This window comes from Etheostoma spectabile, chromosome 10 (assembly GCF_008692095.1).
Source record: "Etheostoma spectabile isolate EspeVRDwgs_2016 chromosome 10, UIUC_Espe_1.0, whole genome shotgun sequence".
Lineage (NCBI taxonomy): Eukaryota > Metazoa > Chordata > Actinopteri > Perciformes > Percidae > Etheostoma > Etheostoma spectabile.
The window spans coordinates 4542878-4569400 of record NC_045742.1 but is presented as its reverse complement, the minus strand read 5'-3'; the positions used below and the strand labels follow the sequence as shown (position 1 = coordinate 4569400).

Below are 26523 nucleotides of genomic sequence, written 5' to 3'. Positions count from 1 at the left end.
TGACTACTTAGGATCCTGCAGTATGGGCTTGGAGACCCTGACACCTTGTTTTGCTTCCATTTCTGCAAATTTAGCAGATTAATTGCTTTTAATATTTTTTCTATCATTATTAAAGTGTTAAAGCACTTTGTTCTTGACATGTTGAGTTCTTTTTTGTGCGGATCTTCATTCATACGTAACCTGACTTACTTAATAGACTTCTTATCTTTGCATAGTTTTTTTGCCACAGTCCTGCAGACGTGCAGGCCGCACTCTGGTGATCAAATCTCCTTTGGTTGGTGTTTGTTTTATCATAAGGTCTCCCACAGTTTCTCAAAAAGAAGTGATCTATGTCTGAAAAAATATATTGTTTTAATGTAGAAGTTTCATTTTTTTGTTAATTTTTTTTTTTACAATGACATTTGCTTCACATAAAAATAGCGCTTTGTTTCTCTCTCTGCAGGTGACCAGAGCACTGTGGTCTCTGTTGCCTGGTTACTTTTTTGCCTTTGATAAAGGGCAACCGGCGTATGGAGCCAGATTTGTTTCTTTATTACATGCGAGAAAATAAATGATCTGAGAGAAAAAAAAACGTATCACACTGATAGCAAAAAAGCATTTTATGAGAGAAAAAAAAATATTTGAGAGAAAAAACAATTCATAGCAATTGCAAAAAAAAATCTCTCTCAAAATACTTTTTTAAACTCTCAAATATACATAATTTGCTATAAGTGTGAAAAAAATCTCAAAAAAAATGTTTCTCTCCAAACGTTTTTCTTCTCGCTCTCTCTCGCTTTTTTGTTATCAGTGTGATAACTTTTTCTCTCAAACATTTTTTTTCCTCTCAGATCATTTATTTTATCGCATGTAAAACAAAATAAACAAATCTAGCTCCATACCGGTGAAGAAGCTGCAATGTGCTGACAAAATAAATCATATGTAGCTTATCTGATGAAAGTTAATGGGGTTTTACTTTCCACACCAACAGGAGACATCCTGATAGTGTGTGTTGTTTCTTTGCTAATATTAAATTAAACCGATTTTTGAGATTGCTAATGGATTTTCTGCTTTTAAGATCTCATCAGAGGTGCTAAAAATGGCTGGACATGATATTACAAAGCGAACATCTAGCCAGTTATCAAAAGAATAAAAACTAAATTGGGCCAGCAAAATGTATTGTACTAAACCGACGTCTTTTAATGCTCCTTTTCCTTTTTCTTTCCTTCTCAATCAAGTTGGAAATGGACAGTTAAAATTCAACTAATACCCAAAAAGGGCCAGTAAGCTCCAGAGCAGGTTCAGAAGTGGATCTGCCTACATGTACTTGGTAGACCATGACAATAATCCAGAAGGACTCTGCACCGTGTATCTTGACCTCGGCTGAGCGGGACCAACGTGACAGCAGAGCAGCTCTGCGCAGCCTGATCCCTCCCGACAACCCCCACTGCAGCTCCCTTTCCCGCTCAGCCACAGTCGAGCTGACAGAGAGTCCCAAAAACACCAAACACAAACGGGCGAGAAACCAACCTGGAGTATCATGTACTGTACGTCAGACGAAAATGCCACTTTGCTGAATCAAAGTCTCATAGTGAGGAAAACAAAGTCCACACTGTTAAACTGGCAAGATTAAGGCAGGCACAGCCATCATCATTCAGTTTGATTAATAATGAGCCAAGATCAAAAAAGACGCTATTTTTCATCTGTGTGAAAAAGAGCCAAAGTGACACAAACCTTATGTGTGTGATAAATGTGTCTGTCATGTCACTTTATGTGTGTGTGTGTGTGAGAGAGAGAGAGAGAGAGAGAGAGAGAGAGAGAGAGAGAGAGAGAGAGAGAGAGAGAGTCGTTATTAAGGAAAGTGTACTGCTACATTGTCAAGAGAAAAAGCCGACCTAGAGGGAGTGAATGAATTTTGATGATACATAAATACATGTGTGTATGCTTGTGGGAGTTTGAAGAGTTGAACGGATTATGTGAAACTGTGTGTGCGTGTGTGTTCGTGTGTGTGTTTTATTTAAGGGGATGCTGGAGAAGTTTTGGTATCTTTAGTTAAAATAGACTTGACCCTCCCTTCACCAGTAATACATTTTTCTATGACCCTCCAAAATGATTGGCGGGGAAAAAGGCATGACCCTCCGCCACGAATTTATTGATGCCTTCTGTTCTGGTTTACGCTTGACAAAGATCTGCAGTCCTTTTTGTTTTTATAACCACAACATATATGACTTGACCTTTGCTTTCTCATCTTACACATCACACTCCACTGTTATGGTGGCCATGTCAGTAGATTCACTCACTAAAATTGCTGTGGAAACCCAATAAGCATGGAAACTAAATGCACACTTCCTGCATTGCTTCAAATACTAAATTAGTCCTCTGCTAAACTAGTATTCATATGTAATAAAACAATGAAACATGGAGACCTTTCAACAAAGCACACTGAGTGATAACAAATGTAATACATTAACTGGCTGCTATGGACTTGGTCACTAGGCTTCCTCAGTCATTGTATATTTCAGCATAAAATAAAATCAATACATAATGCATGAACAATATGAATGAAAATAGGAGATATGCCAAATTCAGCATAAACGTTGGGTGCTATATCCACGTACTTTCATCTCGCTACATACAGAAGAAGAGCAAGGCTGTACTGACTCTGAATATCAGCCCTGTAAATTGTATGCTAAACTATTCTCAGAACGCATGTCATCCCTAGAACTACTGTGCAGTGAGAAGCTTAAGCTGCCCGTGCTGTAATTTTAACATTTGCGTTCTGTCTGTTTCCAATGAAAGAGCTGAATGACTAAAAACTCATGTGATGCTACTGGAAGTGCTCTGATGCAGTAAACTTAACCACCATCTGCTCCTTGTAAATTCAAACAAGCAAAGCCATTAATCATTTTAAGGACTTGTCTTGCAAACTAATCTCTGCTTTTTCCAAGCTCACATTTGTGCTTTTGTAAGATGACGGATCAGAGCACACCATGGGACTGTAGGATCTTAATATCTTGCTCAAGGGCACTGCTTCCCTAACCCCTAACCCTAACACGTTATCTCCAGTTGAAGAACAGCCATCTTACTTTCTATGCCGCCCCGCAGCCAATGTTGAATAGATTGGAAAAATTAGTCTTAATTTCGCGGCCAATACCCAAACTGCTCTCAGCACAACTTAGGGGACAAAATAAAAAAAAGTGATACATACAGCTGCAAAGTGCATTCAGGCAAAATACATAAATATACAACTCTATGTAAGGATAGGACGATTCATCGATTACGTAAATGCATTGCGTTGATGTGTTGCGTCTAAAAATAACAAGTATGGATTCCTAGAGAAAAAGGCTGGCCACGGTCTTCTAAAGTGAGGGAGTATTTTACTTTCAATGCCAACAGTAACCTGGTAGTCTGTAGACTTTGTAAAATGATCCCTGAGTCAGGATAACAGCGGCAAGACACCGTAAGCTCTGCTCAGCTACGCCTCTCCAGCTTCTCCCGCGGCTCACCGTGTACAGTAGGTGTAAACAGATTGTTTCGGATGACTCCCGAGTCCTTTATAACGTCAGCAGTCAGATGAAGCTTTTTTTTTTGAAGTTTTTTATTCATGTTTTCCTCCTGAAAGTGACTTGAAATGTTAATTGTTTTACTGTAAGATTAAAGGGAGAAGAGCTTGAATGTTAAACAAGAGCTTGTTCATTATTTTACCTCCTACTGTTAAAAAAAAGCAAATACAGGCTACTCTTTTTGCACTTGCTTTGTTTACTTAAAGTTTTTATTTTTGTATTCCTCCTGAAACTGACTTTTATTTTGTTTTTGGATTCATAGCCTACACCAGGTCGCACTACAAATTAGTTTTACTTGAACAGTGCAGTGTTAAACAAGTTGAATGAATGGAGATATGGACCTTTTTGCAATTAGTTATATGTAAATTGTTAATAATGGAGCAATGGGGAAATAATTGCTAATTGAAAAATGAATTGTTGGATTATTAGATTAAAGGTCCCTTGGCATGAAAATTTCACTTCATGAGGTTTTTTAACATTAATATGAGTTCCCCAAGCCTGCCTATGGTATTTTTATTTCCCCACTTCCACGGGTAGCCATGAATGGATGACATCTTGTTTAACGTTGTGAGGATCATTTTCATCCCACGCCAGTGCACAGTGTCAGTCATAAGGATCTACATTGATGACACAGAAGTTTAATCTGTCATGATGAACATCTGATTTTGTTTTTTAAACCTGTTTTTCCACGCTGGGATAAAAATGTGGGGATGAGGGTCCAATGAACATATCCAATCACCTTAAAATATCAGCCAATATGATCCAATGCCGATTTCCGAACCAGTGAAACCAGTGAAACAATACCTGCATATAATATATATAAAAAAAACAAAAAACGACAAAACAAATAAACAACAGCTAATCACCACAAGCGTTTTAGAAAGGTTTCAAATAAAGTACCAAATTGGTGCTGGTATTGGTTCTGGTCTCATCATTTTTTAAACAACACCCAGCCCTAGATCCTATTCAAGTAAAAATCATTAGTGTAGAAATATATCAACTGGGCTCATTACAGTTTATACCACTGCAATTAACTCTGGACTAAACACACAGACTCGTGATAGCCAGTCTGAAGCTCTTTACATCTCCATATTAATTTGAAAGCCAGAGGCAGTCTATATCTCGGCACACAAACAGCGATGTTTAAGCAGTGGCTTTAATTTAACTGCTCATCAAAAACACATACACACAATGTAGTTCCACTACATTAACTTCAAACTTCAAAATTAGAGCATACATCTACACCGCTAAGAGTACAGCAGTTTAGTGTGAGTTTAAGCTTTTTAACACACTATCTGCCAGTGTATGGTGTGTGTGGGGGGGGGGCTTATTGCTGCTAGAACAGAGTGTGAAGTGTTAATGGCCCATCAGCAAAAAAAAAAAAAGGAAGAAAACGTTTCACCCTAAACGTTGCAGTACAGCTAACAGCGGTAGCCTTTGAGCAGCACATTGATGATGAAGACAACAAGGCAGCAAAACATCCTTTTTTTTCTTTTCTAATAGATTTTTGGCTATGATGTACGTAAAATTGCCATCGTAGGAACATGGTTACATAGCCTAACCTTTGAAATGAGCAAGATTGTAAAAATGCACGTGTAAAATAAACAAATGTAGGCCTAATTAAAGGCCAAATTACAATAACTAAATAGAATAACTAAAAAAAATAGCGAGACTAGAAAACAATAACTACAGTAGGCTATAACTATTGTATAATGGGCATCACTGACTTGATTGCCTCCGGGGGCTAACTTCAGTTTCGGAGTGCTAAATTTATTGTACTATACAACTCCACTCACTACACTTTGTGAAGGAATCGCCACAAGCTGAGCAGGCGGCTTCAATTACCAAAACGGAAGAGAAAGTCAAGGTGATAGTCTTCCTGCAAAAACCTCAAAGAGACCATATGATAAGAGAGAAAGTATGAAAGAGTGTAAGTCAAGAATAAACTGAGAACTACGAATGATGCTTTTACTAAGAACATCAGACTCTACACGCAGCAAGTGTTAAAACATTTCGAGCCAAGATGGGCCATAAGTGGTTGAACAAATGATACAGTCAGCAGTGATCAGAGAGGACCTGGTTTTAAATAAACGGTGGCACCCGTCTACAGTTTCATCCCACTCCATGTAATAAAAGAGCAGGTGTCCTTTTTCTGGATGGGATGTCAGTAGGAAACAGTACACCTCCTTCCACAGCTCCTTCTCTTCGCTGCTCCTTCTCTTCACTGCACAGGCTTGTATACAGTATCAGAATCACTTTTTTACAGTGAATTTAGAGGGATTTGATGCAACACTGCTGCAGCTAAATGTTAAGAAGTTACACTAATACGAGCTGACAAGTGAACCAAATTTCCACTCATGCCCATGTGGTTGTGACAGCTTACAGGTATCAGTATATGCCAGATTCTTATTTTTACCCAGAAGCACATGAACAATCTGCACGTTTTTACCCCAAAGATTTTAAAGTCTTTCTGGTTTCATGTGGATGTACTGTATGTACTGTACAACAAATTGCCCCTGGGGGACATTAAAGTTTTCTAAGTCTAAGACACTGCAGCATGTGGGGTAGAATAAGCATGTCTGTCATTTCTACCTGATAAACATCATGATCATTTTCTCATCTCCTTGGATCAAAAGTAAAAAAAAAAAGTCTTGCTTCCTCTAAAACATATACACACACTCTCTCACACACACACACACACACACACACACAGTTATTCATCACCCTGCAAACAGCTATTTGTATTCCCCTCACACCACAAACGACTGACAAAGTGATTAGTCACGTTCAAACAAAAGTACAGCATCAAATTAATTCATCCATGAGTCCAAGACTACGTCTCAGGAAGTTAGATTGTATCCCTGGTACCTAGCCCCCCCATGTCTTAGTCCATCCCACCAAGGAAACATGGAAGGGACGCAAGGAAATCATGCAAGGAGAAAGGAAACAAGGCAATGTGTTTTAGAGGGATGAGACGTCCTTTCCTCTGAAAAGTCATGTGAATTCGTCGGCTGTAAGAGCAGAGTTAACAACGGCTTTCAACGGAGCTTACAACTGCAAGGCTTCCGGGAAGTATCCTTGCTCATAGCTCCTCGGAGATCCCTCTTGGATCCTGGATCCTGGATCCTTGATCCTCGGGGCTGGAATAAGAGCTTGGAGACAACTTTTACAAAGTAGGGCAGGACAACTTCTGGTTCAAGTTAGGAGCAGCAGGGATCTATCAAATAAGAACCCTGAGAAGCAGCCAATCTGGAGATTTATGCCTAATTTGAAAAAATTCCCTCCAGAAGGCCCTGAGATATGGACATCAAACGGACAATCGAAAACATAATGCCTCCTGCCACAGCTATCGCCGACGCAGAGGCATAACAAACATATAATCACAGTGAAAGTGTGTGTGTCTGTCAGTAAGATCAGAAACACTCTCTGCAGCAGTGTGTATCAAAGGGAACACCCCTGTGTGAAAACACTGGGCAGACTTTAGCTCAGAGCCACTTGTCAGCACAAATTAGCTAATTGATCTGCACTTCAGCATGAAATATGACATATTTGTTTCAATGGAGAAGCTGGCCAAAATCATTCTTCCAACCCCTCTTTTAAGTTTGGATTTCTTTGTGCGTGTGTGTTAAAACAGCATGAATCAAGTTCAAATGTTCTCTGCATCCAAAGCAGGAGTGACATGTTTAATAAAATAGCTACTGTAGAAGTTCCACCTGCACATTTGTCCATTTGTCCATTATTAGTCTTTCCCATGTGATTAATGGCCCGAGAGTTGTTTGCTCAGCAAGGGATGAAAGCATGGGAAATGAAGATTAAATTATTATTTACCACCCCTCACACTTTATTCAGAGTCAGTGTGAAATGCTTACCTGTGCAAAACGCTGTGTACTGAAGATACATATTAAAATGCAGGTTTTGTCAAAGGACAATGTGTTTTACAATCTTGCGACAAACAGTCTGTGAACAAAACACTTTGAATCAGCATAGTGATTTGTAATTTCCATCCATAGTATACATAAACATAACTTTCTTAAGCCAAGCGGCGTGTTATCTGTTTGCATTTTGAACTATCCGCGTGTATGTCTGCGCTCTATACAACGCACGTAAACATACACGCCACTTGGCGTGTTATCGCAAGAAAAAAGCAAAGGAAACTTGACACGCAGGACACGATCCCTGGTCTCCTCTGTGAAAGTCCTTTTCGCCCTTTCATAATTCTCGCTACGTCGTAAAATAACACACAGTTGCATGTAAGTCAATGTAAGTCAATGGAGGCCAGCGTTGATAAACACACTAAAAAGCCAGTATGCATCTTAATAACATGCCAATAATGGCATGAGAATTGACATGTCATACATACGTCTTTTCATGAGATCAGTTCTGATCAGTCACTTCTAAAGATAAGATATGTTTCTTTAGCTATTAGATGCTTCACTTTTTCTTTCTTTCTGCGTCTGTGTGCCGTTTGGCGCTGGACAGGTAGATGCACGTAGAGCGGGTTCATCAGAGCTTTTTCACTGAAAAGCTGCGTGTTGCTGCTGGGGTTAATGGCGAGAGTAAAATAAAACAGTAAAGCTGCAAGTTTGTTACTTCAAGTGACCATTGGCCCATTGTTAATACAAATACTGTGTAGCTTTAACAACATTTTGTCCAAAACTGTTTAGTGTCTATCTGGGAGGAAGACAATTCAGAGGCCCGAACCACGTCACTTTCAGTTGAATGGGAGCCTCATGCAGGCTCATGCATCAGCAAATGCTTTTTTGTATGAATGGAGAAGGTCTTATTGAGATTACGTAAGCAATTGCTGAATGAATTATTTAGTCTGTCTTCAAAAAATATGGTTTACTGTGTTGGCTGCCAAGTCTGCACTCTGCAACACAGCCAAACAGCGTAACTAGGGCTTGAATGGAGGGATAGAATGTGCTGCCACTGCTGCAGTTAAGAATCAGTGTGTCAACATTATGTGCAGGTGGCTTGACGTGATAGATGATAAATGAGGCTGAACCCTGCCACTTCCTGCAAGCAAACTCTGTAAAAAAAAATAGACTTTAGGTTAAAGAGCTTATTTACTCTCGCACAACCAAAGGAGCTTGTTCAGAGGGCTGGACAAATCACAAATGTAGAATGTGAACACATTCTCCCTCCCAACTCATCACACAATCACTTCCTGCAGGTGGTTCTGGCTCTGGAGCTGCGGAGTCTGGATCTGTGGTTGCGAGTCACCTGCTGCCTCCATGTTCCTGCTCCATACCCTTGGCTCCATGTCTCTCTCTCTCTCTCTGTCTGTTTTTCTCTTTCTCTCTTTCTCTGTCTCTGTTCGTCTCTTTCTCTCACCCCCAACCGGTCGAGGCAGATGCCCCCCCCACCCTGAGCCATGGTTCTGCTCGAGGTTTCTGCCTCTTAAAGGAAGTTTTTCCTTGCCTCTGTTGCCTAGTGCTTGCTCTTGGTGGTAATTGTTGAGTTTCTGTAAATAACATCCCAGAGTACAGTCTAGACCTTTCTCTTTTATGAAACGCGCTGTGAGATAACTGTTGTTGTGATTTGGCGCTATATGAATAAAATTGAATTGAATTGAACATAAGGCAGTTTGGTCAGGACACTTTGGCTCAACATGTTTCAATGTCCAGGATAGTCCCATTGTGAAATCAAACACTACGTTTTCATCCCAACTTGTCTCATACTGGCGCTTTGACATTGGTGTCACTTGTCAATGCACTGGGTGCCCCAGCGCAGTCAACTCTGATCCTCCGCTACGGTTTCTGTTTTAAAGTTGTTGTCTCTGTCCCACCAGAGCTGCACACAGACCGGCTGCAGTCGATGGAAGAGGTGGACACGTCATCTCAGCCAGCATCAGCTAGTCCCCCTTGTGGGTGTGAGAGTGTTATTTATTTATTTTTTTTAGTTTGGACTCAACGTTGAGCGGTCTTCCTTCTCTCTTTTGTCTGTTTGTCCGCCATTGTGAGTTGGCAGTAATAAAATTTAGTCCCAGGCCAATAACATACCTTTTCTTTGCATTTTCCTCGTCGGAAGTTTCTAATTTACGAGAACAATGGAACGCAGCATGACCAAGCTCCACCAGGGCAGGCGGGGAGAGACGAACCGCCTCTGACTTGCGTAAAAAGCATCACTTACTGTTCTCCACAGACAGTCAGACTGTATTACTTGACAAAGCAGCAAAAACAAAAGCTTTCATCAGTGTGTCAGATGCTCAATCACTGTTGTTCTAACTCACTTTTTGATAGATAGGTACTTACTAGACAAGAGGAAAATCTTACGGAGAATAAACAAGGGAACATCAATGTGGCTCACGTTGAATTCAACTAAAACTACATAAAACCACTTAGTTAGGTTTAGGAAAAGATCACAGGTGGGGCATATATAGCAGGCACATTAGAGACTTCCCCTGGCCAAGCAGGCTACTTCCAATTTATCACTTTGCTAACTTGAATGCAGGTGAAATGATTTAATCTTGAGGCTCTTCTAGACTTCCCACATGTAATTGGACCAAATGGATCAAATTCTGATAGTGACGCTCTAATTTCTTTTGTTCCAGATAATGCTTTAGCCATGTTAGACTATGGGGAAAGGTTTTCTTTTAGGGTCAGAAGGCATCACTTGATGGCCCGAGAGTTGGAATTTCCTTGTTTGGCCACTATGTTCAATTTGCTTCAAAGTCTGGCACACTTCCCGGCGGCGTGGATCAAAGAAGTACGTTTGTAAAGTAACGAAGGTGACACATGGGACTCGAACCACGTCACCTGGGTTTAACCCATCCACCACCCCAACCTGTGTCCTGATGCAGAGCTTCGGTCTTTAAAACTACTCCCTACCGTCATTCTACGTTATATTCCAGCAACGTGGTCGAGAAGTTGTGACTCTGTGAGCCCAGTGCATCTCATACAGACACTCAAGGGTGCCCTGTGCGTTGGTATCAGACTGAGGGCCACTGACCAAGCTGCCGGATTCGACAAGTTAAGAGTGAGAACCGGTTGAGACTGTCATATATTACTGCAAAACAGACAAACATTCTTACAGAATTGCGTTTTTTTCCCTAGTAATTGTTTTCATCATTATCATCACCTGGAGGGCATTGTGTACATCATTTATCCATCTTATGGTATGTCCACAAATGGATTACATGGATGAAAGTGCAGACAAAAGAATGAGTGAGCAAACATCGTCAAATGTACTATAACACCACAAGCGGGCAGAGGCAACCTGCTCTCTCCATCTTTCTATTAGTTTCATGCTGTCTGAGGCCAAACTTCCATGTTGCAAGCAATCATCCGTAAAACAGGATCTGTCACAGGACACCTGAGGTGGTGAGGAGAGAGGTAAACAGCAATGTGAGAGGGAAAGCAGATTCGAGGAGGGTAAGAGAGAAGCTCGCTGCTATCTGACCGCTCTGAGTCAGGCTGACCGTATCGTATTGACTTATGACTCAAACACACAGACCTGTTCCGGGATTATCACGCTTGATGGTTGCATGAACGTCCTTGACATGATCTATTACATTGCCGGATGTGTCTGACAATATAAGTATTGGTTGAAGATAGCTACAGTTTTGCAGTCCATGGATAAAGGCGGGGACATTCTTCTTACATGCAGTGTCAGCTGTTTCAGGGTCTTCTTCAAGGGCAATTGAGGCTTTCCACAATGAGATTTACTGTTGAAATGTGTGCACCGTCTTGAGCCACCCAACCAGTGAGTGAAAACCCTGATATTTATATGTCCTTGCCATGTTTATTAAAAAAAAAACAAGAAAACACAATCAGCATGTTGGGCTTGAGTCAAACAAAGGGTTTCATTACTGGTTTCATTATTGGCTACTGGTCCCGCCATTTAAGCAACGAAAAGAACAGACAGAACTAAAAGACAGATGAAACAACTACTAAATGTTAGGGGTGGGAAAAGTAATTGATTCTTAGATGCATCGCGATTCTTTCTAAAATAATTTTATGCTTGATTTAAATAAGTTAATATTAGATTTATTTAAAAGTAGCTGTCTCCAGACAAGTACAAATCAGAAAACAGAGTGACTGAAAGAAGATGGGATACTAGACTTTAGGCAAGAGTGAAGAAATAATGCAAACAAAAATGGCCAAAAGGAAAATTTATGTGTGTGTACACATGATCTAATAAGACAAATGCTAACGAGGAAAAACATGTATAGGCAATTCATCTACGTTGTCACATTACATCTGACCACCTCATGTTTCATGTTCTACGAAGCTAATTCTCCAGCTTTAAACATGACTGAGCCTCTGACATGGAGGATTACTGTGAGAGAAGGTGACTTTCACCAGCATGTTGAAGGCTTAAGCCTGGAATGACTACACAATAAAAACCCCAGTGGACAAAACATTTCATTAAAACTTGTGTGTGACAAATATATGTCAAAATCTAAGCTTTGTCTAGCAGCTTTTTCTAGGAAAAGATTGCAAACTCAGATTTATATGTACAGTATATTTTTAAAAATCACACATGGAAATATACATTTAAAAAATTGTTGCATTGACAATCAACAATCGGTTTAGAATTTGATTGTTGGCCTCTGAATCGAATCCCATCCCTACTGAATGCCTACGTCCTACATTTAGATTTAAATACAAGATGCAAAATTGCCATTGGGAAACTGCATCTTTGGTAGAATTTGAGCATCTTCAAAATTTTTACCTCCGAACTCCAAATTTTTACCTCCAAACAACATAGACACACCCAAGAAATATCAATTTTAGATAGAGCATGGTCAGCAGACAAAGCTTTTGTTTCAATTTAACAGTGTGCCAAGATAAGAGTATCTGCGACATCTGCATTATGGCACACTAACATTACCGTAAAGATGTAGCCATGAAATGGATGCATTTACCATGTCAGGTTGACTAAGTGTAAAGCTGGAACACAGCATACGCAAAAGGACATGGTGTTGTGGGGCAGCTGTTTTTCCCCATTCCTGTGTGTGTGTGTGTGTGTGTTCTCTCCCCTTTCCCCTGTGTTTCTGTCTGTTTTTGTTTTGTCTCCACCTGAAAGCGGCAAGAGGCGTGGCTTCGAGGAAGTAGGTCAAGGGGCATGGCCGTTCATTCCTGCACAGCTACCTGCACAGCTGCAGCGCATTCCACGATTCCCTTCAGCGGTACACATACCCGGGCTGATCACCCCATCGGCGCCAGATCGTTACCATCGTTCTAGACCTGCAGCCTTCTCTGCTGTTACCTGCTGTGCTGCCAGCTCCACGCCGCTCTGTCCCTGTCCTTCACGCTTGGATTCCTCTCCTCTGCCCGCTCGCCTAGAGTGTCAGTCCAGTCCTGGATTCTCCGCTGCCTTCCTGCCTCGAGCACAGACTGTTCATTAAAACACCTACAACTCTAGTCTGAGTCTCGTGTGGTTGTCTCTGTGTTCTGGGTCGGAACAGTGAGCGTAACACATGCTGTAACTGTGTGATGTACTTTACAAAATGAAACATCAAAATGGCTTTTCATTTCATATTCATTATGCATCACACGCTGTGTATATGGAAGATCAACAATACTGCTAATGGGCACATGACTGAATCCTTATTCTGGTGTACGCATGATGTAGGGATGGAATTTGGAAATCAAAGGTGTCTATTAAATGGATGTGACTAAAAAGATCATACGAGAAATGATTCCAAACCACCTTAACACCCCTATGCAAAAATGATTACGTAAAATGTAAATGTATGACAAATGTATGACAAACGTATCATCTCGCCCCCCTGACAAGCGTAAAGGAAGGGTTGCTAAAAAGTCTTCGCCAATCATAACATTTCAAAGGCTGCAAAAGAACTGGGTTTTGCATTAACTGCCACATTGGCAAATGATTCCTGGCTCTGAGGCACTTCACTCTGCAAATAACCAATGAAGCATTAAACAACCACGGACTGCTTATGTAGCTTAACATGAACATATGAAAGATTTGCATGTAACAAAATTGGTATTTTTATGGAAACTACAAAAGTATAAAAGTGAATCACTTGTGTTTGATGTTACTTATGTAGGCTGGTACTTACAATCTGACAATAATAACAAAGATCATAGATGTACAATAGATGTGTATTGAATAACTAAGGTTTTGCATTAAATTGTTCATTTGCTAGCTATCATGGAAGAATGAGCAATGCAATATATATATAGTGTAGAAATTATAGTGCTATAATCTAATTTGCCTGTTATTCTGCCAAAACTCAAGTTTATTTAAATTTTCTTTTTAAACCTCATGTACGAAAATGAAGATAATGTGGACCACATGTGGCTCAGGAACAGATGTTGCAGGGTATTAACTGGGAAATCATGCCAGAGGACAAAGAGGCCAGAGTGGTAACTGAGAGATAAGACGGTAATGGGATGTCATGGTGCGTGCACATGCAGTGCAAGATTCAAGATTTAAAAAAAAAAAAAACATGCGTGATGTGACTAATATATGTTTGTGCCTCCCGGTAAATTAGTGTAGCGGCAACAGCAGATTGTGTTTCCACTAATTAAGAAATAGTGGGTAAGATAGAGTAGAGAAGTGCATTGAAGTGTGATCAATGTCATCAGTTTGGTTCTTCTAAGAATACCAGACATTTTTTTCTGTAGGCTACAAACCACACATTTTCCACAAGAACAAGAACACTGGCTGGCTGATAGATAATACTCACATTTACGGATACATTTTGATGGATGTTTAATAGTTGAGGGATATTTGTACTCTCCTGCTGGGCTCTTATATCGTTCAAACTGGAGCTACTTTAGAAAGATGCAAAATGTGACAACATGGAGAGATCCAAATAATACAGACAAACAAGTTTGGACTTAAATTAGCCTCTGAGAGAAAGAGAGAGAAAGCACCAGGAAGAATGTGGGTATCATTGTGAAGATAATTAGTGTTGAAATACACAAAGACTTGCAGTACATCTTGTCTTCCTTTTGTCTATTGTTGTCTTTTCTATTGTCCTGTCTTTGTTTTCTTGAATTACTGTACGTCTGCTATATTTCGGTCTCTTCCCCTCTATGCATCATTTTTTTTTTCTTTCTCTTTTCTTATCTGTGCCTCTGTAAGTCAAAGCAAGTACTCAGAATAAAAGTGGTCCCACAGCGCCTTCACAGTGATAATGAAAGCAAAATTCAAATCTCTCTCTCATCCTCGGGACTAAAAAGACATTAGCCAGGCGGAGGAAGCTGGCACATTCCAAAGCATTGAAAAAAGACCACCCAACAGTTTCAGGATCCCTGTTTCAATCAAACCAACAAGCCTGAGGGCAAGCTAAATAGAGAGTTAGAAATCCCACACTGCCTATTGTTTCCTCAGCTGAGCCAAACATCTGAAGATGAGAATGCCCTTAAAGAAGGAATCAGGGCAGTCAATTTATTTTTGATCTGGAGACTTCAGAGACTGGTTCATTACACAGTGCAGCAGCCATCTCTGCTATGTGTGCTTGTGTAGACGAATACATGAACAATTCAGACGCACACACACTGTTTCAGTCAGTGCAACTTCACTAGGTGACTCTGAGGCTACATTTACATTGCTACCTTCTGGTTTAACCCTCCTGTTGTTCTCGGGTCAAATTTGACCCTTTTTAACAATGTCTGTATCAGAAATATGGCATTGTTTTTAACCAAATTATCACAAAAAAAAAGATTGATTCCATGCAACGCTCTTTGCAAATACAATCACTTTCATTGAATTTCGGGTGTAAATTGAAATGGTTTTAAATCTGTATCCTGACCAAACTCATCCACTCAACATACGCTCCTCTGATAGTAACTATTAGTCAAAATAGTTCATAATTTCTGCTTTGTTAGCTCAAATATTAGGTATAATTCTATACAAATGACGGTTTTTGACCATGGATTCCAAAAAGTAGTTTAAAACTAGTGGTAGTAAGGTGGGGGTAGTGAAATAATATTTAAAAAATAACGCATTGAAAATGTCAAATGTCAAGAAAAGTGTAAAAAAACGTGTTAATCTTTTTGACCCGGGAGGACAACACAAGGGTTAAAAACAATCATATTTTGCTACATTTACACCCTATGGTTAACACCTCTCCTCTCATCAATCCCTCCAGTAGAGCTCATAAACTTGAAGATCACTAAAGTGAAGGAAATCACCCCAGAAGTGAAAGGAATAATAATGGCTGTCCATTATTATTCCTTTCACTTCTGGTGAAGCCCCTTGAGGCAGATTTGTGATATTCAACAAGTTTGGAAGTGCAAATTTATGAGAAAAGAAATACCTCACAGCATACGTACAAACTGAGGTCACTGGGCTATTCTGTTTGCTCTTGGGAGGGGGGGGGGGGGGGTCTCTGTAAATTATAGAGTGTGGTCTAGACCTACTCTATCTGTAAAGTGTCCTGAGCATACTCCTTATGTGATGTGACACTACGAGTAAAATGGAATTGAAGCTAGTAATGCCGACATTCACCAAGACAACAGAATTCAAGTGTACATTATTTCAATAAATAAAAAAATTAAAATAACAATAATAAAAAAGAGTTCTCATTAGACTAAGCATTCAAATTACCATAAAAAGGCATGTAGAGTACAAGTTGCTGACTATGTGCAAGATAATGCAAGATTTAACTTTTTTTCTCAGATTGCAGAGTTTTTCAGTTTCTACTCTGCCAACCATGTAATATATGTGTAATATGTGTCCTGTCAGATTAACAAGAAAAAAAGTGTTGAGATTAAATGAGATGAGAAAGAAATGTGACATCCAGAGATGCCACACTTTAGGTAAGTGGTTAGTTAGTACAAGTGTCCCCAGTGGAAATCTGAACAACACTTTATACAATGGACTGCTAGAGATGCCATTGAAGGCCACATGCAAACATCCACTTTTAAAAAAACAGAAAAATGAAATGTTAAAATCTTTCATTTGACTGAGTTTCTTTGGTTTTCCACGTGTTTTGATGTGCTGTGTGACCATTGTCAGAAAGTGTTAAATCACAAAGACGGATTATTTGACATAAAAGCTGATTAGTTCTCACCTCTCACTGACAAGCTCCTCCATCACCGGCATCTGGCCTGCAGCGCTGACATTCATGTAACCATAAATGCAGAGAGTCCCTGCAGACGGAAAATCACAATTAATAAATTGACATAATCACATATTTCATTATAGGCTGAACTTTTAATCACAAATATAAAACAATTCATGCAGTTTGCAGACTCAGTGGATTACATTAACATGAACATAGGCTATTAACTCAAAACAGAATTATGCAAATGCAACAATTTCCTTTGACATTTAAAGTCTACTACCAATTGACCAGCACTGTGTATGCTGCATCAGACATCGGGGTGCAATAATCTTGGATTAAGGGGTAGAGTATTATAAAAGGGTAGACTAAGTAATTGCATTTGTTCAACCTGAACTGCCTTTCAAAACTGTGTCCTCATATTATGCAACACTTTAGAATAAGTAGTTATGGATTTTCTTGTAAAAGGTGGAATATTTCCCAAGAGACATCCTGGTTGAGTAGAAGTGAGTAAAATCAATAAATAAACAAACATGTTTAAATTCAACTTATCCTTCATTTTATTTGCTAGTATACCCCACTGTAACGCTAAAGTAAAGTACTTTTTCATAAAAAGAACCATTTGGGAGCCAGAGTTTTGGAGGATAATACAAAGGCAACTGGTTGTTGTTTTATTTACCAAAGGTGAAAGTTCTGAGCTTTTGTTTTTCAAGTAAAAAAAGGATCACTCTGACCTGGGTTGTAGAATAAATTTAATTTTGTTAAGTAAAACAACAACAACACATTCTTAAAATGGAGACAATATTGGTGTCACTCCCCGATGTGAGTCGAGTGCAGATTTGAGTTGCGCATGCGTCACTTAGCGACGTGTAGCCTACAAGATGCTAACTAGAGACTTCTGTAATGTCAATACAGTATAAATGGACCTACTTAATGAAGTTGGTTCACTGCTGGCTACAAGTTAGCATCAAACACAACAAAGGCTGCCAGTTGAATGGCGTTTTGAGCTAACGTTAGCAATCAAACAACCATAGATAGCTAAACGTTTTTGAAATTACTGCTAGCTTAGCTACAAGCTAGCAATCAAACACAACAAAGGTTGTCAGTTGAATGTCGTTTTGAGCTAACGTTAGCAATCAAACTATCATAGAAATGAAATGATAATAATTGAAATGATTCCCATCTTCTGTTATTGTTTGTAATGAGAAAAGTTTATTATTTTATGGATTTCACAAATTTCAGTATGACACGTTAGCCTACGCCGTAAACCGTTGAAATCTGAATATGCGCAACTCACATCTGCACTGGACCAGAGCTGGTCTTCAACTGTCTATGGGTCTGACCTGACTCGACTCTTATCAGGGATGACAGATTATGCCATAAACCGTTTAAATCTGAGCTTCGCAACTCAAATTTGCACTTGACTAGAATCAGGGAGTGACACCTGGGTCAGCCTGGGAAGCCAGTAAGAGGAAATAATGCATTATGGGATGATGTAACTGACATCATTGCTGACAAAAAACGTTCTTGTTTTTTTTTTTAAATGTATGCTTAATTTCACTTCAATTAAAACAGTGATAGAGCAAAGCTTGATTGTTGGGTAAATTTCCACGGGCGTGCAGGCGGGATGCTCAGTAAAGGTCAGCCCGAGAGAGAGATCAGGAGGACACAGAGGAGGACCACGGCCTGCAGATTTACCCCCTGCATAACACAACCTGTTAAGCTTCAGCCATATGGGTAGCTGTCAGAAGCAGTTCATCATGCGTACAAATCCAACAGAAAAATTAACAAAGTTATTAAATTATCTCCACTATAAATAATAACGCAAAGGGAAGGGCTCAAAGGCTCAAGCCATAAAGAGAACATGTTGTGCTATGCAGCATGAATACATACAACGTTCTGTTTTGAAACAAAGGGGTAATAAATTCACCCTTGCTAAAAATGTCACACTTACATAAAGATGTTTGTTCTCTCATTATTTCATTCTAGGCTTGGCAATAATATAAAGGAAGCTGAGTTTTGTGAGATCCAAAATAATGCTGGTGTGCATAATCCTCTTAGACAAAGTTCATTCTAACTCTCTCGCACATACAGATGCAGAAGAGCAACTAAACATGCAACATGTAAACAATGATTTATATAATATCATGGATTACTATCCAAATGGCATGTGTTCAAAATGCATGCACACAGACACACACACACACACACACACACACACACACACACACACACTGGACTGCATACTTATCCTAGTTAACTGTTGCATGGATTATTTATTCTGGAGATTTTACAGCAGTAAAGACAGGCTGCTAGCATTCCTGGAAAGTTATGATCTAAATACAGAAACTGAGCACAGTTATGGCTTATTGTTATATTTCTATCATCCTATTATCCTATTATTGTGATATGTCAATAATTGCTCATATTTAGCCCGTTTTACCCCCAAAGACAATGCTGTTTTCCCAACAGCCTTTTCAATGCAATATTATCCAGAGCGAATCCCTTTTTTGTTTGTATGTTGAGCATGCACACGTGCCAGAGGGGATGCTAAAGCTTAAAGCTTTAGTGCGTAGCTTATAGATATTAATGAATGTCCATTACATGCAAGCCAGTGTCAAATGAATTGATACAAAGCTCCAGTGTGGCTCCAGTAAGCTCAGTATGGCTATGTTCAGAAGATAGATTGTGTTGTCCAGCACAGAGAAACGGCTTGTAGCATGTGGATGCGCAGACAGTGTTGTTGTCATTACTTAGAATTCCTAATGGGGGCGACAGAAACTACGCATTATAGCTTTAATGCTATTGCATTACAGTAAGTGACAGGGGCTAGTGCATTAAGTGCAGTAGTGCACCAGCTGAAAGTCAGGGAACAAGAATACTGCTAGCTTGCATAAATAGATGAACAATGCAGGTTTCGAATGTGCATACATTGGTGTTGTAAATGTTTTATGAGAATGGAAATTCAATCTACACCTTCACTTGACCTCAAGGATACACATCTTTGATTTTGGTGATAAACACAAGCATGATTTCTCTTTGCAAGAAACAATTTATGATATTTAGATGGATAGAAACTAGCTAGCCTTGCAAAAGGCTACAAAAACCCACAATGCAACATGCTCTTAAGTGAGAAGCTCACACTGAAGATCCACAGTCTGTCTGTTTAAAGAGAACTTGTGAATCTGTAAATGTCTTGTCCTTGAATAAGACTTTTACCAACATAATTCATGCTCACAACTTTAGTGTTTCATTATCGTTGTGTATCCTTACATCGTGGAGTCCTTCCTTTTAACCTTTGAAAAAGACAGGGGATTAAAGATTTAGGATTAAAGAATATGACCTTCATAAACACTACACTTTTATGGCCTCCATTTGTTATCTTTGTTATCTATGATCAGATAATAAATTATCTGATTACATTATCTCTTGATATATCAAGTATATATCAAGTATATAATAAACATGATAAGCTTTTGGATTTTGACTGAAAGTTATTAGTAAAACACCATGTTCCCATGGTTCAACTTGCTAATGTGCAGAGACATCCAGTGGTTGCTGGAGATAAAAGGTTAAAGGTAATCTGTATTGACCATTTGAGCACAATGACTTGTGAAAGGGTCTTACGTATATGTATGTGCCTGTCAGGAAGAGGTATCTCAAATACATAAAGCACACTAGGAATGGAGAAGAAGGCCGTCATCATGTTTCACTTGGAAACTGAAGTGTGCAGTACTGTGCTGGTAGATGTCATGTCACACAAAAGCACATGCTAATCAATCTAATGTACCAACACAAACAACAATGTAGGTTTGAAGGTACTTACAGATATGAATTTAAAAGATATTGTGAAGTGCTTTGGACAGAATGGTCCTCCAAATGGCACATGTGCAAAACATACACACACACATACACACTTTAAGCTTACCTACATTATTTAATCATAGAGGGTTAAGCTTTAATATCTAAATATTTGGATAAGATGGACCCTGGCTTTAAAAGCCTTAAAGTATATTAGATTCATGGCATCGTATATTAAATCTGTCTACAGTCAGAGACAATGAAATGATTGTGTTTAATAATAAAGTTCGAGATTAAGTATAGAAACCTAATGCACTAAATATGAATGAAGATTCTTTATTGACTCTACAAAATGCATTAAAACCCTATAATCTTCTGTAATTTATGCTTACAGATGTCAAAATGTCTCCAGTGCGTATGATATGTGCTATAGAAATACTCTTCTGTCTTTAGAGTGACCTGTGATCTTAAAGGTCGAATGGCATGAAAATTTCACTTTCTGAGGTTTTTAACATAAATATGAGTTTCCCCAGCCTGCCTATGGTCAAAGTGGCTAGAAATGGTGATAGGTGTAAACCGAGCCCTGGGTATCCTGCTCTGCCTTTGAGAAATGAACGCTCAGATGGGCCGATTTGGAACTAAGCTCCTTATGAGGTCACAAGGTGCATGATTACCTCCCCTTTTTCTGCTTTGCCTGCCCAAAGAATTTGGCCCACCCATGAGAAAGAAAGAGACATCATGGCTTTCAAATGAGAAAAGTGGCAGTTGGAAAAGGCCAACCCCCCCCCCACACACACACACACACACACACATATACTGTGAAATCTGTTGGACCCCACCGAATTCCTGCAACACACTCCAGCACGGCAGAATTGCCATACAACAATAAATCAATTATTGTGTTTCACTCCCTCTATGTCCTTTGAATAATTTGGCAAGTGCCAAAGTTTTCACATACCATGTTTTAATGTTTTAACTCATTTATTAATCATAGGCAGGTTGTACAAACTGTAAATGTTGGCATAGGTTTTAGGCAAATTACTTGAAAAGCGTAGTTAACTCTTCACCAATAAAAACAATACTTTTTTAATTACTCATAAGCAGAAGTAAGAATTTACTTGTCTTACACAGTCTACCATATTGATATTATTTCAGGTCACGTAATACTATGAAGTCATACAATTGCACAGTGATTTACAGCATTAACATTGCAGAGTGCCCAAACTTTTGCAGACGCCATTATTTGTTTTCTGTTATTTTGAAAGTGTAAGTGGTGGAAATAAAATCTAACTTTTTGTGACATATAATACGAATGTCTAATCTGTCATTTGATGCCTTTTGGAGTTTTTTCCATCTTTTCTTGGCTTCTTCATGCACATTAATACTAATTTTTACCTGGGGTGCCCAAACTTTCAAACCCCACTGTATGTGCCAACAGGTTTGCATACTGCACAAGAGATTTCAGATTGAAAGTTTCCATGAACCAAAATGTAATAATTCCATAATGGTTGCCGGGAGCTTCAATTATCTAAGCGTATGCTCTTAAAATAATGGTATGGTTATGTGCCGTTTCTGCTTTTAAATAAAAAATAAAATTTGGTATAAATGAATTGTGGCTATATTTAATAGCAAGAGGCTGATAGGATGAACACTCATACCCATGCATGTCCTGGTCAGACCTTGGTGCCAGATAATTACTTTTTCTAAAAATATAAATGTAGAATAATACCAGCTGCCTGACCGCAAGAAATGGCTCAAATTAAAGAATATCATGAGAGTTGTATTGTGTAACCATACAGTATTTACGTTTAATATTATCACTGATAATTGGATGGATTTGTTAAGTCATAAAGGGGTTATGTTTCACTGGTGGTAAAATTGCACCAGTACTGTGTGTACTTATGTCATCATGTTGTTTTGCCTCACACATTCCAATACATGATTTTTCATCGGAGCTCTTTGCCACCTTCAAATAAGGAAAAAGAATGCAACCACCGAGAGAGTAATGTGGGGTAAAACATTTGCTCACACAGCGACATCAGTAGATATTGATGCAGATTTTCCCATCTTCGTCCTACACATGTACAATGAAGGTCATGGCAACAGTGTAACCAAACATTCACTGACCCCGAACAGATGATTATATCATCATAAGACTGATTTGCCACCAGTCTGAAATCTCCTTGGCACTGTCTTAGGGTCGCAGCGAGCCTGCCGACTCTGTTCTATAATAAACACAGTCAGGGAGCTGAGGCGGGTTGAACGCATGACAGAGCTAATGGGCGAGGCCTCTGAGAGGGTCTGTCAGCTCTCATCCAGTCAAACAGAGAGGAGGGACAGAGAAATGCAAGGAAAATGATGACAGTGTGAGAAACTGATGGAGCAACGTGAAAGAAAGAGAAAAGGAAAACATGGAAGAAATACTGAGCAGGTGGAGACAGGCATGATTGCTACATTTCCGCGCACTGACAATCTGGTGGCTCAGGCAAACTGGTTTAGGCTCGATGCATGAAAACATAACAGTGGAATTGAAAAAGCCCAGGTAAGTTTATACTCCGGTAATGAGACATGCTGTCGGTCTGTCAGCATGGAAACATCTAAAAGTTTGGTTTTGCACAGCATTGTGGGTACATCATGATATCAACAGAAGCCATGGCAACAAGCAAAGCAGAGGCGCCAGAAAATTCAGATCGGTTTATAGCTGCCAGGCTTTACAAGCAGTGGGCGGGACATCACAAGTGGACAGAAATATTCTGTTAAGAGGTTTATTCGTGGCAACGAATGAGAGACTCGGCTGCAGGGAATCAAAAGTGCCTAATAACAGTTTGGCATTACAGTGCTGAACCAGGGTACAGACAATCACCCAGTTAATGCACATACATGTAAACACAGCTGCTGATAACGTGAGAAAGTGTCAATGGTTGTGCTTACTTGTATGACGTAAAGCAACTATTCGTCCTGATGGAGCTTAGGTCTGTTTACTCGGTGTCTGGGTCTCACTGTAGTCATTAAGCCGCTGACAGAACATTCCTCTGCCAGCAGAATGAATCTCATCAAATATTCAATGTTCAGCCACCAGCTGCCCCTCAGTTACGGAGAGAAGTCTGAATGGAGTCATAGCAGGCTGTTCCTGTGTTTTTGATGCAAAATCCTCCCCCTGAGTACATTAAACCCAGTTAGCTCTACTCGTTGACTGTCTGGCTTTTTAATAAGACTTGTCAAGACTTATAAAAAACTAAGTGCAAGGGTCTGGAGAAGGGAATCCCAGAGCACATTAATGTTTGATTCCCGCTTTCCTTAAAGAGGCTAGCATGCCAAGTGGGTGGGTCAAACAAACACTGGACTTTCACCCAGGAGACTGGGGTTTGTGTCCCACCTGAAAATAAAAGTAAATGGCAAATCTTTGTTTAACACTTATACAGAACAAATGGAAAAAGAACAAAGTACAAAAGTTAAAAGTGAGGAAAAAAAAGCAACGTTATGGAAGACGTAACATGAGAGTGAGCCCGAACATCAGACACAGACACATACAGACCAGCAGACAACTCCAGACGGACTGGCTGGGACATCGTGGGGGTGGAGGGCTGGTCTGGGTTTGTTACGCCGCCTTCACACTGGCAGTTGAAATCAGCTCCGTAATACGCAACACGCCCCCAACGGACGTTGTGCTACCCGTTGAAAAGCGCCGGAAGCGAGTAGGACCAAAATGGCGGCGAGATTAGAACGGTTGATTCTGTGAATGGGAAACTTCTTTTTCTGCTGGCGTCTCCAGTATAGGAGACCAACCGCAAGAGCATTTACCAGCTGACGATTTGCCTTCATGGAATAAATGAATTCTGGCTGAATGTGAATGAGTGGGGTGAGTGAAATGGCCACAATATATAATTATACATTTTAATTGTATTAACTGCCATAATAACATTGGGAAATCATGAAAATTCAAAAATGACATGACAACTTATTGTTATAAAATCATTATTTATTTTATTAAAAGTTAATAATTCAGATTTGTTTATCAGTACCATAGCAAAGGTAACTTCCGTTTAAACTGTTGGATAGGAACAGTCCGTGGTCTGTCGCAAGAGTTACATTTTTTTGAACGCATCCGAATGACCAATGACACGATTTTTTTCGCACCGCACTTGTTCGAACCCAGTTTGTTTGGACACATTTGCGTGATGTCTGCAAATCTCCAAAGGAAATGAATGACTTCCAGTTGTTTCGAAGCCGTATCGGAGTTGATTTCAACTGTGAGTGTGAAGGCGGCGTGAGACTCTGTGGTGGAGGTCTTTGGTTTAGCCAAAGGCTTCCTGTAAATATGGGGTTAATCTGCAAAACTAAGCCTTTGTTTTGCCGTCAGCACAGCAGACTCCTTGAGTTGACCACAGAGACGGTTTTGAGTAGTCCCACTTTGCTAGGTGTTTATATGTCTGCGTCCAGATTTTGTCACCACGATAGCATCGCAACCGGGAGAGATTGAAGAAACTTGACTTGACTCACGAGATGCCCTGAATATATTGGATCAATTTTTTATTTCCTGAAGATGATGTTTCATGTACATTAGCTAGGCATACAATGGAAATGTGTCTTTTTTTTTGTTACTATTCCTTTAATTTTTAATTCTTAGTAAGATGGACATTCTCAACCACTTATGCTCCTCAAGCCTCCAGCTGTCCATTATAATCTATTCAACCATGTCCTTCCTCTTTTCATTAGTGTGATTCAGGTTTCAGCTACCCCGCCATTTGCTTCCATGGAGCAACCTACATATACCTGGCTGTTTCATTTTACATGTCCTCAGGGCAGCAGGGAGTCCTACAGTTCTAATGCTTCAAAGTCAAGCGGCATGACCGGCACACACCACAGCTCTGGTGCTTTCATGCACAACGCCTGTCAAACAGTGTTAATGAGATGAGTCATATGACATTTAGGCTGAGGAAATGCTTCCTTTCCATATTTTCTTTGCACGCTACCACTCTCATGGATTGTTTTTTTAATATTGTGCTGTGGGAAAACACACAGCAAAAGCAAGACCTTAAGATGACATACATTACATTTCCAACATACAGTATGTGCACATCCCCACCACCAGCACCTCCTATGAAACTGATTCTAGTCTAATTCCACATGGGAATAACTCTGATGTGTAAATGTTACAGTTATTACAGCTAATGTTGTTTCTGTGATATTAAATGCTCAATTACATGATATTTTGTATGCTAACATGGACTAAAATAATCAGATTTAACGTGAAAAGGCATCTCACGTTGAATCAACTTTCAATCACACAGAGATTGTGGTCTCTTTGATCTCATTGGTTTCATTGTCTGGCTTTACAGTCTTTATACATTCTCACAGCAGACAGCACAGTTAAGGGCTACTGGTCAACAAAATTGAGCATCTTTCAGCTAAAGAGAAAGATATTTTTCTTTGGAGTTTGAAACAACCAAACCGGAGCTAAAAACTAAGAAAATATCATGGGCACACAAACTTTGAATTTGATTTGATTTGATTCAAGGGGAGGATAATGTTGCTCTGATTCCGCTGGGTGTGGGAATAGGCAACCTTGATGGTGTATTAGGGATGTTTGTTTTAAACGAGTTTGGCTAATTGGAGATTGGAGAAAACGTTTCAAATGCATACTTTACATTTAACTTTATATTGCAATTCATCACACTTGTTTCAGGACGGGCTAGATTTAACAACACGCCGTTAATCACAGTGTAATTCATCACAGTGTACATGATATCTGAAATGTCAGACTTTGGGAGAAAGGGCATTTATTCTGATTACAGTAAATGAAATCAGTGAATTTTTGGCACTAGATGAAATTTCAGAATTCATGTTTTTTACGGCAAACAAAACTGCCTGAATGAAAAAAAAGCAGCTGTCTAACTGTATGGTGTTCATGTGTTGACAGGAAATGAACCTCATTAAAGCTGATCATGCCAGTCAGACAGGTAATTAGACAGAAGGAGAAAAAGAAAAGCTGGATTCTGTAACTACTGAAGGATGCATCTGCGCACACACACATACACACACACACACACACACAAACACAGATCGAAGATTAAAAGTCACCAACATTAGCCAGATTTACTGTATGTGTGCATGTTTCTAATGATCCAGCTGTGTGGTTTATCCCCACACCGTCTGTTGCCTGTCTCCTCACTAAGAGGCCCATTAAGCCTCAGTGGA

General features: G+C 39.5%; 1 protein-coding gene across 3 annotated transcripts in view; it reads right to left on the bottom strand.

The window, feature by feature from the left end:
* The window catches only part of htr4 (5-hydroxytryptamine receptor 4), a 184897-nt gene that overhangs the window by 117469 nt on the left and 40905 nt on the right, over positions 1-26523 (bottom strand). For all 3 annotated transcript variants that reach the window (XM_032527604.1, XM_032527602.1, XM_032527603.1), the window contains exon 2: positions 16534-16612. In XM_032527604.1, coding sequence (XP_032383495.1) covers positions 16534-16589 — 56 coding nt within the window. In that variant the 5' untranslated portion in view covers positions 16590-16612. The remainder of the gene's footprint in view (positions 1-16533; positions 16613-26523) is intronic.